Source organism: Dasypus novemcinctus, chromosome 12 (genome assembly GCF_030445035.2).
Source record: "Dasypus novemcinctus isolate mDasNov1 chromosome 12, mDasNov1.1.hap2, whole genome shotgun sequence".
In the NCBI taxonomy this organism is placed as follows: Eukaryota; Metazoa; Chordata; class Mammalia; order Cingulata; family Dasypodidae; genus Dasypus; species Dasypus novemcinctus.
In genome coordinates, this window is record NC_080684.1 from 57,630,343 (window position 1) to 57,648,167 (window position 17,825).

General features: G+C 35.5%; 1 protein-coding gene across 1 annotated transcript in view; it reads left to right on the forward strand.

Annotated features, from left to right (window-relative positions):
- The first annotated feature begins 6,359 nt into the window (after window positions 1–6,359).
- Window positions 6,360–17,825, forward strand: part of GLIPR1L2 (GLIPR1 like 2) — a 41,551-nt gene continuing 30,085 nt past the window's right edge. Inside the window, exon 1 of the mRNA XM_058309240.2 lies at window positions 6,360–6,593. Within this exon, the coding sequence (XP_058165223.2) occupies window positions 6,360–6,593 (234 nt within the window). The remainder of the gene's footprint in view (window positions 6,594–17,825) is intronic.

Below are 17,825 nucleotides of genomic sequence, written 5' to 3' on the forward strand. Positions count from 1 at the left end.
CTTGACAGGAACTTTTTAGATGCCTGGCATCACTTGTGATTCTTTTCCTATGAGCAGACCTATTATATTTAACTGGCTTCTATTATTCATATTCCATTATTTATTTCAACATTCATATCTGAACTCCTCTTCCATAATGCTAGCAAACTTAACCGCACTACTCTTTCTCACTGGCACCAACAGCCAAACATAAACCATACTTCAGGAGACCCAATTCGCAAAACTGGTAAGTTTGATGAAGAAAGTTACCCTATTCAGGACAAGTGAGATGTGGAGGAAGAGGAGGACCCATTGTCTTCCTATAGCATAGCAGGTTGATCCCAGGGGTCAGCGGTTAGAAGTTGACAGGTGGCTGTGCAGGGAGGTGGCTGTGCAGGGAGAGGGCTCAGAGGAGCGAGCAACCTAAACCCTCCATACTCTTTGCAATTCCTCCCTCCTTTAACCCAGGATCGAAAAAGGCTCAGATCACTTGTATGTGATGTAGGTGCATTTTCTTTTTACTCTAATAAAGGAAATAAAGTAAAAAAAAAAAAAAAAACAGAAAAATAATCTAATACATAACCCACCACTCTATCACAACTGTTATTTTGTGTTCTAGTCCAGTCTTGTCCCACATATTTTCTGGGTTTTACATTGTGTACACAGAAATTTATATTCCTTTTCCTCTCAGTAGCTCATGTTTTTAATACTGCAACACAATTATTTTAAACCAGTAGTTGTGGTGTAACGTAATTATTTCTTTTCTATTGTTAGATAAATTGGTTTGAAGTTTTCCATATACATAACACAGAATCAAATATCTCCGGATACCTAGATTTCCTTGCTTTTGTATTAGTTCCCTAGAGGAAAAAAGATAATATAAATAAATGTTTTCTTCTCCTTGAAAATATTAATTCCTCCCCCCTAAAATAAACAATCAAATTACATGTACATCAGCAATTTATTATAAAGTTTTCATAAGCTACTTCATCAGAATGAGTATTACCTACTTTGTGTTATATTTTCTAAAGTGTTTTCTCAACATTATAGTTTCAATCACATACCTGACAATCCCCCATGTTCAACAGTTCCCTGCAGTTCTCCCCCCAATTTCTTGGGCCATCGGATCCATCCTCCCAACCCTAGCCGCCTCAAGCCTACAAAGCCCTCCCCAAAGGTATCCCTATACCCCCGTCTTATCCCTTCCCGGTACAAATACTTACCTCCAGCTTATCATTGATTTCACCCATGTAGGCAACAGCTCACAACCTTCCTTTCGCCCCCCCACTTCCTGTAAGCCTATCATCCAGGCTCTAGCTCTCTGAGACCGCTTGATTTGCTTATTTCTTATCAGAAAGGTCATGTAGTATTTGTCATGCAATGCCTGGCTTGCTTCACTCAACATAAGGTCCTCAAAATTCATCCATGTTATACCATATGTTTGTACTGTATTCCTTCTTATAGCCGAGTAGTATTCCATTGTCTTTGTATATACCATATTTTATTTAACCATTCATCTGTTGATGGGCATTTGGGTTGATTACAACTTTTGGCAATAGTTAATAATGCTGCTATGAACATTGGTGTGCATAAATCGGTTTGTGTCCTTGTTTTCAGTTCTTCTGGGTACATACCCAGCAGTGGGATTGCTGGGTCATATGGCAAATCTACAGCTAGTTTTTTTGAGAAACCGCCAAACTGTCCTCCACAATGGCTGGATCCTATGAGCATATTAATATATCAATCCGTTATCATATTTACTGAAAACATCTTCCAAGCTTATTAACTTTTCATTTTTGCTATAAAATGATTGTAGCTGAAAATATTTTTAAGAAAGCACATCAAATGATTTTTTAAAAATCTTCGAGATTTGTTTTTTCTTTCTAGTCTTATAAGATTATTCTAGTCTTATTCCAGGGATGGTATAAAAGTACAATTGCACTTCCTTCAAGCTTGTATACTAAACATTTTACTAGAAAATATGTTGATATCTACTATGGGTTTGAGACTAAATCTGTTTAGTTCTACATTGCCAAGTGGTTATTTCAATACCATCTATTAAATTACACTACTTTTCTCCATCAAATTATATTTGACATCTATACCTAATAGAGATTATTTTATGGGTGATAACATTTTTCTCCAATGATCAAGTCCTGCTTGATCTGGTGCTAGTACCAAACATTTAAATATTGTTGCTTTATAAAAGATGTGAGAGAGGGTCTCCTCATTTTCCTTTTATGCAAAATGATTTTTCGTTCTGGCATACATATACTATTCCATATAAAATTTAGAATTATACTGTAAAGTTCCAAGAAAATTTTTATTATGATGGTAATTGGAAATTCATTTAAACTATACATTAATTTAAGAAAAAAAAATTTGATGGTATTAAGGCTTCACATCCCCAATATGTTTTAATTATATGCATCAATAAAGTTTGTATTTTTATTTCTGATGAGACTTGGGAGCTTCCTCCTGGGAAAGTCATGGTCACACTCAGCAGCCATCTCCCAGTCCTGGCCTATACCTCTTCCTTCCTTTTTTTTGGTGTGTAGTTTTATCAATATATTTCCATTTCGCAAGACTGGGAGAGACATTAGGTTTCATGGAAGGGCCTGACCATACCTTGAACCCCAAACTGGGAACAAACAGCCCCAGATGCTTCTCAGGGCAGGAATTCTACCCAAAGGTTGCTTGATACATGCTTTTTGCTAGGTAGCAGGGCCCTTTCTCCCTGGGGATATAAATACCCACTCTCAGGCAGCACAGGCATCTCTCTTTTTGGACTCGAAGTAGGGCGAGCAGTTGATCTCTGTAAGAGACAAGCCATGATGGGAACTTTTACCCTGTTCTTTTGGACCCTTTGTGCTGTGTAATTAATAAAGCAGTGCTGAACGTTTCTGTTGTGCCTGAGCCTGTGTTCCCATGATACACCACACAGCAACTCACTCCAGAGTTCACTGCTAAATTTTCCCCCTTCCTTTGCTATCATTTTTGGTGATCACAGGAGTTATGGGAAAAAAATACATTTGTAATCACTCTAATATTTTAAAGTAGATAGCAGGTTTGCGAAACTTTTTTCTCACAAATTTGATTAATTTGCACTCTCGCCATAGTCCTTAAGAACTACCACTTCACTCAACACTTCCTAGCTCTGATTAATCATAAGAATAATTCAATAAATATTCATCAAGTATGCCTAATGTCTGGCCCCATGCTAAATATTTAGAGAAAATTGTTCTTAGTCCTTATCAATATAAGTGAAAATGAGATAGTATTTTAATTAAATGATAGCAGTAATTAACATGTAAATATTTACAATGGAACAAGCATTGCTCTAAGTACTTTATTTGAAATAACTTATTTAATCCTTGCAATTATTCTGTGAGGTAGATATCTTTAATTTGCATGTCTTGAATTACTAATAGATTTAAACATACTTTCATAAACAGCACTCAGATTATATATATCTATATATATAAGATTATTAAGGTAGCCTAGGGAATGTCATCCTTTGATGAAAAGATCCCAAGGAGTGACTGCACACATATTTACCTTAGTAAATAGTGAACCTCACAAATACAGAGAGTAATGTATGTTTAGGAGTCAAAATTTCGTATAAACATTCCAAGATTTATACTCAATTTTATGACTTTGACTTTGGATAGAGGCACATTGCATTTTAGTTTCAGAGACCCAACTACTTATGTTGGAATCTGTTATAGGCAGTTCATCATATCTATATGTGAAAAGAATGGAAGCACAAATATTTCACTACTGTTTTTGTCTTGTCAGTTGCCTGTTCATCAACTTCATCCATTTACTAATGGTGCTTCTCAGTGTTCCCCCAAATTTTAATGTAGTGAAGTCTTCTTTCCTTTTGTAAATATATATATTTTTTTTATTAAAGAAGTTGTAAGTGTATAAAACAAATCATGCATAATGTGCAGAATTCCTATAATCACCGCCCCACCCCACCTTGCATTGTTGTGGAACATTTGTTACAGATTATGAAAAAATATGATCAGACTATTACCACTATGGTCCATAGCTTACACTTGGTATATTTTTTCCACATGCCCCCTTATTATTAACACCTTGTATCAGTATTGTACATTTGCTTAACTTTCCATTTTTTTAATGTTAGCTTTTTATGTAGTATTAGTTTCCTTTTCTCTTGTAGTGCTTCTCATGCACTATTATCAAAATCTAATATTTAAATTATAGACAAGACCTATTGAGTAAGGACTCTTGGGAAAGGGAAAAGGATAAGAAAAAGATTATAGTACATAATATATCTACCCAGTATGATCTGTAAAGAGAACAAAATAAGACTTTCCAGAGCCTTAAGCCTTATTCCACAACTAAAAATAAATAAAAATGCTAGCTTTTATAAAAATAAGATAGACTATGGAATTAGAGTATTCTTTTTCCTTAAATTTGCAAAGAAATCCCACAGAGGTTGTGCAGAATGATGATACAAAATTGAGGACTTCAAAAACTCCAAACTCATTGGGGAAAAGCAAGAAATAGTGTATTTCCTAAAATTGTCCTTATTTTCAAAGGAAAGAAATGTCTCTGTTGGAAACAGGTATTCAAAAAATACATCAAGAGAATTTTAGTGCAATAATTCTTAATTTAATGATTTATTTTCCACATCATGTGTGAAAAAATCAATAATTCTGTCAAAACCCTCTAGCAATTCCACTGCCTTCAGGAAAAATATTGATATATTCCACATTTCAAAATTAAAAACATTAAAATATCTTTGGGGGAAGCCAAAATTTCAAAGGTCAAAGTTACAAGCCATAGGAATTATCAACAGCCAAAAGGCAGAAATCAGTAGGTGAGTGGATGAACAAAGTGTGACATATGCATACAGTGGAATATTTTTCAGTCATTAAAAGAAAATTCTGATATTGCTACAACATGGATGTACCTTGAAAACATTATGCTAAGTGAAATAAGCCAGACACAAAAGAACAAATAGTATGACTCCACTTATATAAAATATCTAGAATAAGTAAATTCATAGAGACAAAGTAGATTAGAGGTTACCAGGGGATGAGAGAAGGGGCAATGGGGAGTTATTGCTTAATAGGTACAGAGTTTCTGTTTGGGGTAATGAAAAATTTTGGAAATAGTGGTGATGGTTGCACAACATTGTATATAAAATTAAATGCCACTGATTTGTACACTTAAAAAGGGTTAAATTGTTAAATTTTGCTATATATATTTAACCACAAATTTAAAAAATAACATTTAGGTAACACAACACCTGTTCTAGCTATTTGATCTAAGTGGAATCATATACAATTTGTCCTTTTGTGTCTGGCTTATTTCTTTTGTTTATCCATGCACCTATTGTTTTCTGCCTTTTGGCTGACAAGTTTCCATGTCTAGGTTGTTCAGCATTTTAGCTCTAGCACCTCACATGGGCTCTAACACATAATAGGTAATAAAGAAATATTTATTAAATTTATGAATGAGGTGTCTAACAATGGAATGGGCTACCCAGGAGGCAGTTACTTAGTGTAATTACGTAAGCAGAAGATAAAATTTCTTCCAAATCTAATATTGCATTATTCTATTGATGCTTGTCCTTTAACTTAGCAATTGCCATATCCTAACTACCAGAATAATAAAGGCATTTCCTCTTTCTGCACTTGCCATCTCCACCCCTAGTTCATTAAATAAATACTGAGCTTTCCACTCTTCCATGTATTTTGTTGTTTCAACAAAGGTTCATTAAAAACACGGAGGGAAAAAACTCAACTAATGAAGTCCTCATCAAAAAGGATATTCTTTTGTCCTACTGAAAATTGCGGACACGGCCTACATCAGAAAGTAAGGATGGTGCAGGGTGAGGCGGAGGCCGATGTGAACAGTTGAGCGCCTGCTTCCCATACTGGAGGTCGGGTTCTGGCTAGGTACCTCAAAAAATAGACAGACAGACATAGCAGATGAAAAATGAAAAAAGAAAATTGAATTTTATCAGTATTTCAGAAGAATCATTTCCCCTTGCGTAATTAGAAGGTTCCTAAGACAAGTTAATTACTCATAAATTAACATTTACTGATATCGTATTAATGAACAATGGCACATCATTTGGTATCAGAAATCAACTTGCATACTATTTGGCTACATTCGCTAACTGAAAACTCTGCACTCATTATTTAACTCAAAACTGTAGGTAGTTCAATAGACGTTTATAAACTTCCCCTTCCCTTAAGTTCCAGATTTGTCACAAGCCTCGCCTCCAACCCCAACTACTTTCGGAGTAGTGGAGGCGTGACTCGCCTGAGCCGCCCGGTAGATTGGCAGGTCACTGGGGCGGGCCGGCGCGTGCGCACTGACCAGTCCGCGACAGGCGGACCATGGAGACTTCGAGGCCCTCTTCCACAGAGTATCGCGCCGAGTCGCTTCTGCTGGCGCCAGGGGGCTTTTTGAAGCTGTGGCTTTGTGAGCTTTGGCTACTACTGCTAGGTTCTGGTTTGAACGCCAGATTTTTGCCCCTGGAAGAAGACGTAGACTTTATCAATGAGTACGTGAATCTCCACAATGAGCTCCGGGGCAACGTCATCCCTCGAGCGTCTAGTTTGCGCTTCATGGTAAGCCGCGAAGGCAGTTGCCTGAACCTCCAACAACCCTCGTCACTCTCCTGGGAAAGACTGGGCCACTGTTCTGAAGTTTAAGGATAGCTGACAATTTTTAAAGTTTGGGTTAAATATATATATATATACACCTACAGTTTCTAAACTCAAGAAACGAAATATTACCATGATTTTGCACAGGATCGGGGCTAGGACGAGTTCAGCGATGCATTCGCCTGGGTGCAAAATTTAAGGGTGTGCCAAAAAAACTGAGTAATCGAGAAAGTAATATTTTAATACAGTTTTTAAAAATAAAAATAAATGCAAAAATGAACAAAATAGCAAAATTTTAAAGACAGGATTCTTGAGCCTGCTCTAGGAGGAAGCAAGTGATGCATGCACTCTCATGATCATACTTTTATTTAAACGTTTGACTTTTTTTCATCATGGACTTTTTTTGCATTAGTTTCGGCTTCTTAAAATATTGCACTAAAATATTATTTAGCTTTATTATTGAGCTTTTTGGTGCTTCCCGTTACCTCCACATTTTCCTCGCGGAGGAATTCTTCCCTTGCTTCACCCAAGTCCTGACCAGGGTTTTGCATTACTTTACAATGTTGTTCCGGCCTCTGTCCCCATTCTTCCCCCTATTTCCATTCAACATTTCATCTGCTGTTTCTTTGTTGTTATGGATTTTTATAATTATCATTTAAGTTGACTGCAAAATTCATGGAATAACTGTCTTCTTAGGCAATTAGAAACTTCCTGATTACATTATAAATTATACTGCAATGGATAGCTTTCTAGACATATCGTGTTTTATTTCTTTTGGTTTAGTTCCTTAAGAACAATTCCAGAAATGGGATAAATCAATTAAGGGTATGATATTTTTATTCGTTTGATACATAACAATTGCTTTTCTAAAGAGCTGTGCCAAATTAAGCAATTAACAGCAATGTGTAAGTATTCTGTTTTGATCACAACCTCACTGACTTGGGCATTTTCAATCCTTTGCTAAAATTAATAATTTTTTGTTTCAGTGCTAATTTTTTATTGTAATTTTGATTGGATGCTTTCCATATATTTATGTTTTAGTTCTTTTGTGTTCATTTTCTTTGTCTTTTTTCTTGTCAGTATTTTCTCTTCAGTTCATATAAGTTCTTTTCTTGTAGAAATATACTATCTGTTAGTTCAATGTGCTGAAATTGTTTTTTTTCCGTGCCCATTTTTTTACCTTTTAAATTAAATTACAGAATGTGGGAATGTTTGAGAATTTCAGCTATATATTTTACATCCTTTGTGATTAATTCTATTTCTTCCAGCTTGAACAGTGGTCTCTCTCCTGAAAATTAATAAGCATACAATACTATTTAATACAACTTTGTATAGGTTTCATTTTTGTATTCTCTAAAAATGTAAAATATTTCAAACACATAGAAAAGTATAGAAAATAATATAACATACCTGTGTACCTACGGTCTATATTTTAAAACAGGAAGTTTTTTTTTTTAAAGGGATAGTATTTCGAGTATAGCATAAAGCCCCATTCTAATCATTTAGCATTCTCTTCCTTCTAAAGTCGGCATGTATTTTCCTATATATTTTACTTTTACTAATTTATTTTACTTATACTACTACATAAATAGTAACTGTATATAATATACTCTGTTGTAATAGTATGGTCTGTTTCAAACTATTTCTTGACGGATTTGGAAGTCATACATATTATTTTTATTATTTTGTTAGTCATTCTTAACATTTTTTTATATATTGCACATTAAAAAGTCAAAAATTAATCAGTGTCTTTAACCTCCTTCCAAATATTAAAAAGATCTTAGACTTAAATTCTGAATGTCTCCCTCCCCTAACCATGCTGTTGGTTGTCTCCTGCTTTAGTTCTATCTTGTCTTTAAACACCAAAAAAATTTAGTTTTTTTTATTTTATTATCTTTATTATTTATGCTTATTTAGATTTGTTGACACTACCAATTTCCTTGCATACCACTGCTTCTTGTATGCCACTTCTTTCTGGATTCAATTTCCTTCTTCCTTAAGCATATCTTTTAATAACTCTTCTATTGAAGATCTATGAATAATAAACTCAGACTTTCTATATCTAAAATAATATTATTTCACACTCTTCAATGATTTTGTCGTTTCTTTCAGTACTATCTTCTAGCTTCCTTTGTGGCTTTTGAGATTTCTGTTATGTGTTGAATTTAGAGGTCCTCCAAGAACGGTCCTTCAACCAAGAGCATCAGCATCGTGTGTAAAATTGTTACAAATAAAAAATTTTCAGGCCTTACTACAGACCTACTCAATCAGAAACCCTGGGTGTGGCACCCAGCAAGTCCTCCAAACAATTCTGCAGTACACTAAAGTTTGAGAGCCACTGTGTTATTATTGCTTTTTTAAAGAACAACATTTTTTACTTTCCAGTTTATTTTCTTTTTTGCTGTTCTCTAGTTTTACCATGCCAGACATATGTATGTTTATCTTTATTTCTTCTGTTCAAGACTTGTTCTTGAATCTATATATTCATGTCTGTTGGTCACTCAGATTCTTTTGCATTATTTCATAGAATGTTGTCTCTTCCTCATCCTCTCTAGTCACCCTTTCTTGAGCTCCTATAATATGTATGTTGGATATTCTCATTCTTCTTTACAGTTCTTACTCCCTCCCTCTTACATTCCATCTCATTGTCTCTCTGTTTTTTATTCTAAGTCATTGTTTGAGAATTGTCTTTCAGCCATTCATTTTCTTTTTAAGATTTTATAACATATTTAACCAACCCATTGTATTTTTAATTTCTGACAGAAAGTTCTGTATTTTAAATACCAGTACTTTATATTTTTATAAAATATATTTAGTGTTTCATTATTTCAGTTTCTTTAGGTGCTAAATCTCCTGTTTCTTTTACATACTGATTCTTTCATTTTTGTAATTTTTCAGCTTCTGATCCTCATTATCAGAGATTCTCTGTTTGTGGGAAAGAGAAAATCCCATGTTGTCCAAGTTGTAGAAGTATTGCTTTAGAGTGATTTTTCATTAGTTTTTCCCTGGTACTTTTAATAGAATCAGTTTTTATACTGAATATTCTTGGCCCAAGAGGATAGTGTAACTATGGTTTCCACTTGTATGCAAAATAAGGGTCTATGACTTAGATTTCTCAAATGACTTTTATGTTCCACCTACCTTTTTATCACTTGGGCCAGTGGGCAGAGTTTTCTAGTTTCCTTCATTTAGGATGGAGTCAGGGTCTCTTTTTTAAGAGATCTCATTCTTAGGACTTCCCTTATGTGTCTCTATGGCCACATCTTCTATTCCATATTGGTGGAGCTTATATCTGAACTGGTATCTCCTCTCTTCAAGTTGGCTCGTGAGTTTACCATTCTGACGTTTAATTTCCCTCTTAATTTCTGGCAACTGAGTATTACCTTTATTTCCAGTATTGGATTTTGTAATTTTTTATCCTATGTATGTTGAGTTAAATGAAATTAGTCATTCAACCATTTTTACTTAAGAAAGGAAAGCATTTTAAACCTAAACATTTTATTCAGCATTTCCATAAGTTTTCCATATTTGAAGATTATATCTTAGTTTAGTCCTCTATGTTCTTGAATCATCTTATCTTATTGGATATTAGGATCATAGAATCCATCCTTCTTTTTATGTGCTTTCCTGATAATGGGTGACCTGAGAGGTAGTACACGTAGAGGGCTCACGGCCTGGACCTTGGCTACCCTCATATACCAGAAAATGACTTATGGCTTAATATGTAATATAAATTTTTAATTTTAACATTACAGGCAATGTTACTTCCTTTGGTTTTTAACATTGCAGTTAAAGTTATCATCCCCTTTAATAACCACCTCAGTCATATACTTCCTCCCTTTCTCCAACCCCAGAAGCTACCTATTTCTTCAATATGATATGATTCATTCCAGTCTATTTTTCAAATTTTGAATACATTTTGATTACCTCTACCAAAAATATAGTATTATTGTTCAGGTTATTTTTTATACTTTCATAAGTGGCATCATATAGTATCATTCTTTTTTTTTTCATTCAAAACTATGCATTTCATATTTTTTGAAGTTGGTAAATTTAATCTAGTTCAGTCATTTAACTGCTGTTATTTTATCCCACAAAAATACCATCCTTTTTATTTTTTTTTTAAGATTTATTTTATTTATTTCTTGCCCGCTCCCCACATTGCTCTCTCTGTCCATTCACTGTGTATTCTTCTTTGTCTGCTTGTATTCTTGTCATGCAGCACTGGGAAACTGTGTTGCTTTTTGTTGTTGTTGTTGAGTCATCTTACTGCATTAGCTCTCCATGTGTGCGGTGCCACTCCTGGGCAGGCTGCGCTTTTTTCACGTGGGGAAGCTTTCCTTGCGGGGCACACTCCTTGTGCATAGGGCATCCCTACACAGGGGACACCCCTGCATGACATGGCACTCCTTGAACTCAGGCAGCACTGCGTGTGAGCCAGCTCACCATACAGGTCAGGAGACCCTGGGGATCGAACCTTGGACCCTCCATATGGTAGGCGGATGCTCTGTCTGTTGAGCCACAACTGCTTCCCAATATGTCATCCTTTTTAAATCCTTTCCCTTATTGATGGGAATTTTGGTTGCTTGAAATAAATAAATAAGCCAGAAAAATTCTGAAAAAATGAGGGTGACCAGATTTTATAGCATATAATATATAGCATATTATAAAAACAGTATAGTATTAGTGTGTTAAAAATCAAACCAGTAGAAAGATACAGAGAGTTCAGAAATAGCCCAACTATATAAGGAAATTTGATGTATGATAAAGGTAGCATCTTACAATGGGATAAAAGTTATACTTCTTAATAAATTAGTGTTGGAAAATCTAGGTATGCATATGAACAAGGTAATGCTAGATCCATTCCTCACCCCCATATACCAGTATAAAGTCCAAATCAGTCAGAGTCCACATAGCCTGTCCAATGAAATTACGGTTCAATTTTGGGGATTTTACTGGTTAGATAGGTGAAATACAGAAATCAAATGGTATTTTTAATTTTCCCCCTCTTACTTGAACAAGGTTGAGCATCATTTCTTGTAATTAAGGGTCTGTTTGTGTCCATTCTTTTTGTATTAGGTTTTTAGCCTTTTTCCCTCCTGTCTTTATGTATCAGAAACAGTACCCATTTATCTCTGATATGAATTGCAATATTATAGCCAGTTTGTCTCTTTTCATATTATCTACTTATTTTTTGTCATTCAAAATATAGGTGGTTGTTTTTTTTTCAAATGCTTCTAGAGTTTAAATAAAAAATTAGAAAGATCTGGCCTACTTCATACATTGCTGGTAAATGATTCAGTTCCTTTAGAAAGGAATTTGACAATACCTACTAAAATTACAGATCCATTTACCCTTTAGCCTTTTGATACCACTTCTGAATATCTATGCTACCAATATATCACACCACTTAAGAAATGCTATCAGTGTAAGGTTATTCACTGTAGTGCTGGTAAATAATTGCAGATGGATTCTAATCCCTCACATTAAGGGGCTGACTAAATTAACTGTGGTTCATCCACTCAAGGGAACACCATACATCTGTGGGGGAAAAAATGAGAATGTTCTCCATCCTACTAAAGAAACAAAGGTATATTACGGTATGTTTTGTATAAGAAAGAAAAGTGGATAAAACATGTATATTTACATAAAAAACACTGGATAGACAGACCCCCAATGAACCAGTTGGTTACTTACAGGCAGCCTGGGAGAAATGGAATTGTGGACAGGAGGATAATAATATGACATCTCAAACATTTTATGTGTATTTTATTTTGTGACAATTACATGTATTACCTGTTTTAAAAAGATAAAATATTTTTAAATGCATGGTAATGTCACTGGGAAATGGAATTAAGTGCTAAACAAATATTCTTGAAATAAAATATAAAGTAAGAAAAAATATAATAGCTAAAACTTAAAAATTCTGAACATTCTCAATAAAACCCAGAATTTAGGATACTGGGAGTAACATTCCTAAAGTACCATATTATTTGCCTTAGGAAATAGGCGAATAAAGCATTGAATTGAAGTTAGTATAGTTATATATTTTTGAAGTTTTAAAAAATGTATACCTTATAATTTTAAATATTATTGTTAAAGATGAGCTATTGGTGTCTAGCAGATAGGAAAAGCTAGTTGAATTTTCGAATTAAAAAAAAAAGGAGAAACAATGAATAAAAAGAAAATTGATCAAGCCTGCAATATAAAGTAAGTAGAAACAGGAAATAATAAAAATTAATAAATTATAAACATGAAATAAGAGAAAAATAAGCTAAGTATGTCAATTATGTAGCAAATATGGACAAAGTTCATTTACCTATCAAGAATTAGAAATTGATTAAACAAAAAAATCCAACTGGCACCTAATTTACAAAAATATATAGCTGAAACAAAAAAAGTATTGAAAATAAAAAGATGAGTAAAAATATATCACATAAATTCTAATTGAAAAAGAGCAATATTATAAAATAATGCAGAAATGAAAACAAAAGGCATTAAATAAGCAAAAAGGAATATTATGTTATGAAAAAAGGTATAATTAATAAAGGTAAAACAGCCAAAGATGTTTGTGCACTAAACAACACAGCAGAAAATACATACAGTGAAATTTCCTTAAAATATACGAAAATTTATTTGCCTGTTTAAAATAATCACTGTGAGATGTTTTCTTCACTTCTTTCCAAATTTGACAAAGTTTGAAAATTAAACTAATCTATAATACAATAAATAATATTGGACAAAACAAAAAATTATATATTCTTTCAATAGAGATATACATTCTTATGTCCATAGGACTTTTACAAAAAAGTCATTGTTTTCTTAATTATTAAGAAAAACTTAGGTAGAAATTTTGTAAGCTATATTTGGGGCCCAAGTTTAAGAAAACTAGAAAGTTAGAACAACAACAAAAATGGTTAGTGGCAACTTAACTATTTAGAAGTTAAGCAATGCTTTTTAAATTACCCTTGGAAGGTCCGCAGTTCAAACCCCGGGCCTCTTTGACCCGTGTGGAGCTGGCCCATGCGCAGTGCTGATGCCGCAAGGAGTGCCCTACCATGCAAGGGAGTACCCCGCGTAGGGGAGCCCCACGTGCAAGGAGTGCGCCCCGGAAGGAGAGGCGCCCAGGGTGAAAGAAAGTGCAGTCTGCCCAGGAATGGTGCCGCACACACGGAGAGCTGACACAACAAGATGACGCAACAAAAAGAAACACAGATTCCTTGTCGCTGACAACAACAGAAGCGGACAAAGAAGACACAGCAAATAGAAACAGAGAACAGACAACAGGGGTGGGGGGGAGGGGAGAGAAATAAATAAATAAATCTTTCAAAAAAAAATTACCCTTGGATTGAGAACAAAAGCCAAGTTTTCCCCAACTGGTAAGACACTTAATATCAAGACATATGAGATATTAAAAAAAAAAGTTTAAAAAAGATCATTAGTTCTATATGTTCTCCTTACATAAAAGACTGAAAATAAATGAACTAAGAAAATCAATTTAAAGAACAGAAAGAATGAGAGAATAAAGTTAAGAAGTGTAATGAAAGACAAGTTTTTAAAAAGCAACAGTATTCCTGCTTGAGAGGACTGGAAAAAAACAGACATACTCCTGATAAGCCTAAGGAAAAAACAAGTTACTTTATGAGAATGGAATTATAACCTCAGACACAGAAGGCTTACAGAAATTATAAGAAAATATTATGTTTGACTCTGTCAATAAATTTAGATATGTAGAGGAAATTATTTTTCTAGCAAAATATAAATTATAAAATGAACCCCAAAAAAGCTAGAAAACCTTAAGAGACCAATACTTTGGCAGAGTAGCAACGTTGTTGAAGATACATCATAAATACACCGCAGTCCCAGTTCACAATGTTGTTAGTTCTTTATGATTGAAGCCACTGCAGCAGGATTCATTATCTCGTACTCATTGTTGTAACGGGATACTTCCCTGACCTCCCTATGGCCTCCCTATAACCTTCTGCTCCAACCAGCTCTAACCATTTCTTGGGGACTCCCTAGACCATGCTTACACATGCCTTACTAACTGACTGAAAGTAACCTACCCAATGAAAAACCACCTTTTTTTTTACAGGCTTAGGCTGGCATTTTCTGATCATGTGATACATGATGTCCAACGAATAGCTTCTGCACATGCCCCATATGCTTAGGTTTAGTTCTTGTCCTATTAGACTCCGTTACGCCTCTTTACATGATATAAAACTCACTTAACCACGTGGGAGGGAAACAGATTTGAATTTTGCTCCTGTTTCCTTGCTGGTCAACGTTTCAATAAAAGCACTTTCTTCTCTCAAATTCCTGATGTTCTAATATTGGCTTCTGTGCACGTTGGGTAGTGAGCCCTGCTTGGTAACAATTTTGTAATCATGAAGGAACCCCAGTGATCTCTGAAACTACCTGCCTGAGATACCGTGGCCTGGTCAGTGTGCAGACCCTTCTTGCTGATCCTGAGTGATGCCACCTAGATCAGTTCATCTAGAGGCTCAGAGATTAGGAACCTCCCTTCCTGAACCAGGACCTTGAACCCCTTGGCACTGTTCAATTTTGAGGAAGGAAACAACACTAGGATCAGATGTCTTTTGGTTGAGTAACCTCTTATGAGTGCCTAAACTCAAGTCCAATATTTGTCTCTCTGTTGTCCTTTGGGGTTAAAACCCCTTTTGTTCTGAATGGTTTAATAATTTATTATACGGTAAGCCCATACTTCTCTGTCAAAATTAAGGGACACAGATTTGTTAATTGTCTAGGGGTTAAAATCCCCTATAGAAATTTTGCTCGCTTGTCTGATCTGTTTGGACAAGAAGGGATTCTAGCAGTGGAAGGTACTCACTGGGAACTTTATATCTGTTGGTTGGCTGAGAATTGCATTGTTGCATTTCCTTATTGAATTTTTGATTGTTTTAACTGTAAGCAGTAACTATAATTTGCCTAGGCTAAAACATAACTATAAGATCATCATAATTTGGGTAATGTTAATGGTATACCTGGCTGCAGTTCTTTGGGGCTATAGCTTACATAATTAATTGGTCTATTTTCAGGTTTGAACCCATGAAAAGAAAAAATATATTTACCTTTATAACATAGCATGGCCCCAATATAAAATAGATTCAGGGGAGATTTGGACTGAGAACAGATCTCTAAATGATAACACCATTCTACAACTAGATTAATTCATAAAAGAGAAGAAAATGGGATGAGATCGCATACGTTCAATCTTTGCCTCTATGTCAGAATAAAAACTTGCAAGAGATGTAAAATACAAAGGGGAGGCACTCGGACAAATTAAAGTATTTGCTGCCAGATACCCAACTGGAAGACAATTTAACTCTTCCATACCTAATGTCTCTGACTGCTCCTCTGCCCCCATCTGCACTGCCTTCATATTTGGGAGCAGCACAACAGGGTCAAGCAGGCTTTGGGAATTCCCAAATTCCCTCATGTTCCCAATCAGAAAAGAATGGTCTTCTCGTCTCATATCTGACAGGGTACCCAATTTGGACCGGGGACCACTTAACCCTTGGCAGGGCAATTCCTACTAAGACAGATACCAGCAGGACTAGATGATGAAGGAGAGGCTAGGGGATTTATTTATGTATATTCCACTTTTTCTGACTTATACTATTGGAAAAAATATTATGCCTTCCTATTGAAATGATCCTAAGAGAACGGAAAAATCCCTTTACCTCTATTTTTGCTATCAACAACCCCAATTGCACAGATATTCAAGCCCTTATGAACACCCTCCTCACTCCTGAGAAATGCAGGATGGTCTTAGACAAATCCCTCCAAGAAACTGATGGGCTTCATGAAATACAACCTAATAACCCAACTCAGCAACTGCAGTACTGACCTTCCCAAGGGCAGAGCTCAAATGGGATGCCAATGGACCCCAGGTACTGAGCCAAATTAAACCACTATGAAGAATGTATAATAGCAAGGATGCACAAGGGGGCTCCAAGACCAAAAGGCTTAAAGAAATTCAACAGGGGCTAAAATAAAACCCATCCCCCTTTCTTGACAACATATTCGAGGCATACAGGTTATACACTCATTTAGACCCTGAATTTCCATATAATATAATTCTAATTAATATGACCTTTATAGTCATAATGCCAAGATATGAGAAAAAAAGCGGCAAACATTTAAGAGGGGTGCTGGGGATGCCTGTGTCAAAATTGGTTGATATTGTCTTTAAGGTTTTTAATAAACCAGAGTCAGGAAAGACACGAACAGCAAGATATGTGACACCAAGTCACTCTCCTAGCGTTGCACTAGGCCACACTGACCCTCCAGAATGGAAGAAGACACCCACAAACAGAGGCCAACAACACAAGATAAGACCCCAAGGATCCCAAATCCCCAGAAGGAAAGGTTGCCCAAACTTAGGACCACAACAATATACCTACTGCAAAGAAGGACACAGGAAGCAGGATTGACCTAGGCACCATGGAAACAGAATCACATATGGTGCCCAACAGATAAAGACCCCAAATATTCCAAATCCTCCTTACAGATTCCTCAATTTGTTGAAAGCAAAAAGAACCAAGTCAGATGAAGCCCTGGGATACCCCTTGACCCAAATGGTCTCATTCACATTTTCTAGAAGAAGCTCCAGGAAACAGTGGTGATGGAATGGCATATAGACTGGAGCACCTACTCCATTTTTAATAAAAAATAGGGCCTTCTTTCCCCAAGGACCATGGCTGTCACTGGAGTATCAGGAAAGATGGTACTTAAGTCCTTTGTAATCCCTCAAATGCTAACTGGACAAAAATAATGTAAGTCACAGCTTTCTCTACATCCCAGAATACCCTATACCATTGCTGGGATTGGACATACTAAGCTAAATGCACAAGTTACTTTCTCCATAGAGAAAAGAAATGTTGATGTTCCTTCCAAACAAGCCTGCACCATCCACGTTGCTTTATTACAGCAAGATGAAAAAGTACCACTGAAAATTCCTAATGAACTCTTTAAAAAATACACAGCAAAAACCCATTCATTTCTGAATACAGATAATTGAAGAAGTCAGTTCCAACTGACTGGAACTCACAGACCAGCCCCTAAAGCATATCAATATTAAAATGTTCCTGAATGCAAGTAGCCTCATGGACGAGGGACTGCCAAGAGCTGGGTATGCTATGGTAGCCCTCTACAAAAGTCGTGGGAGCAAAC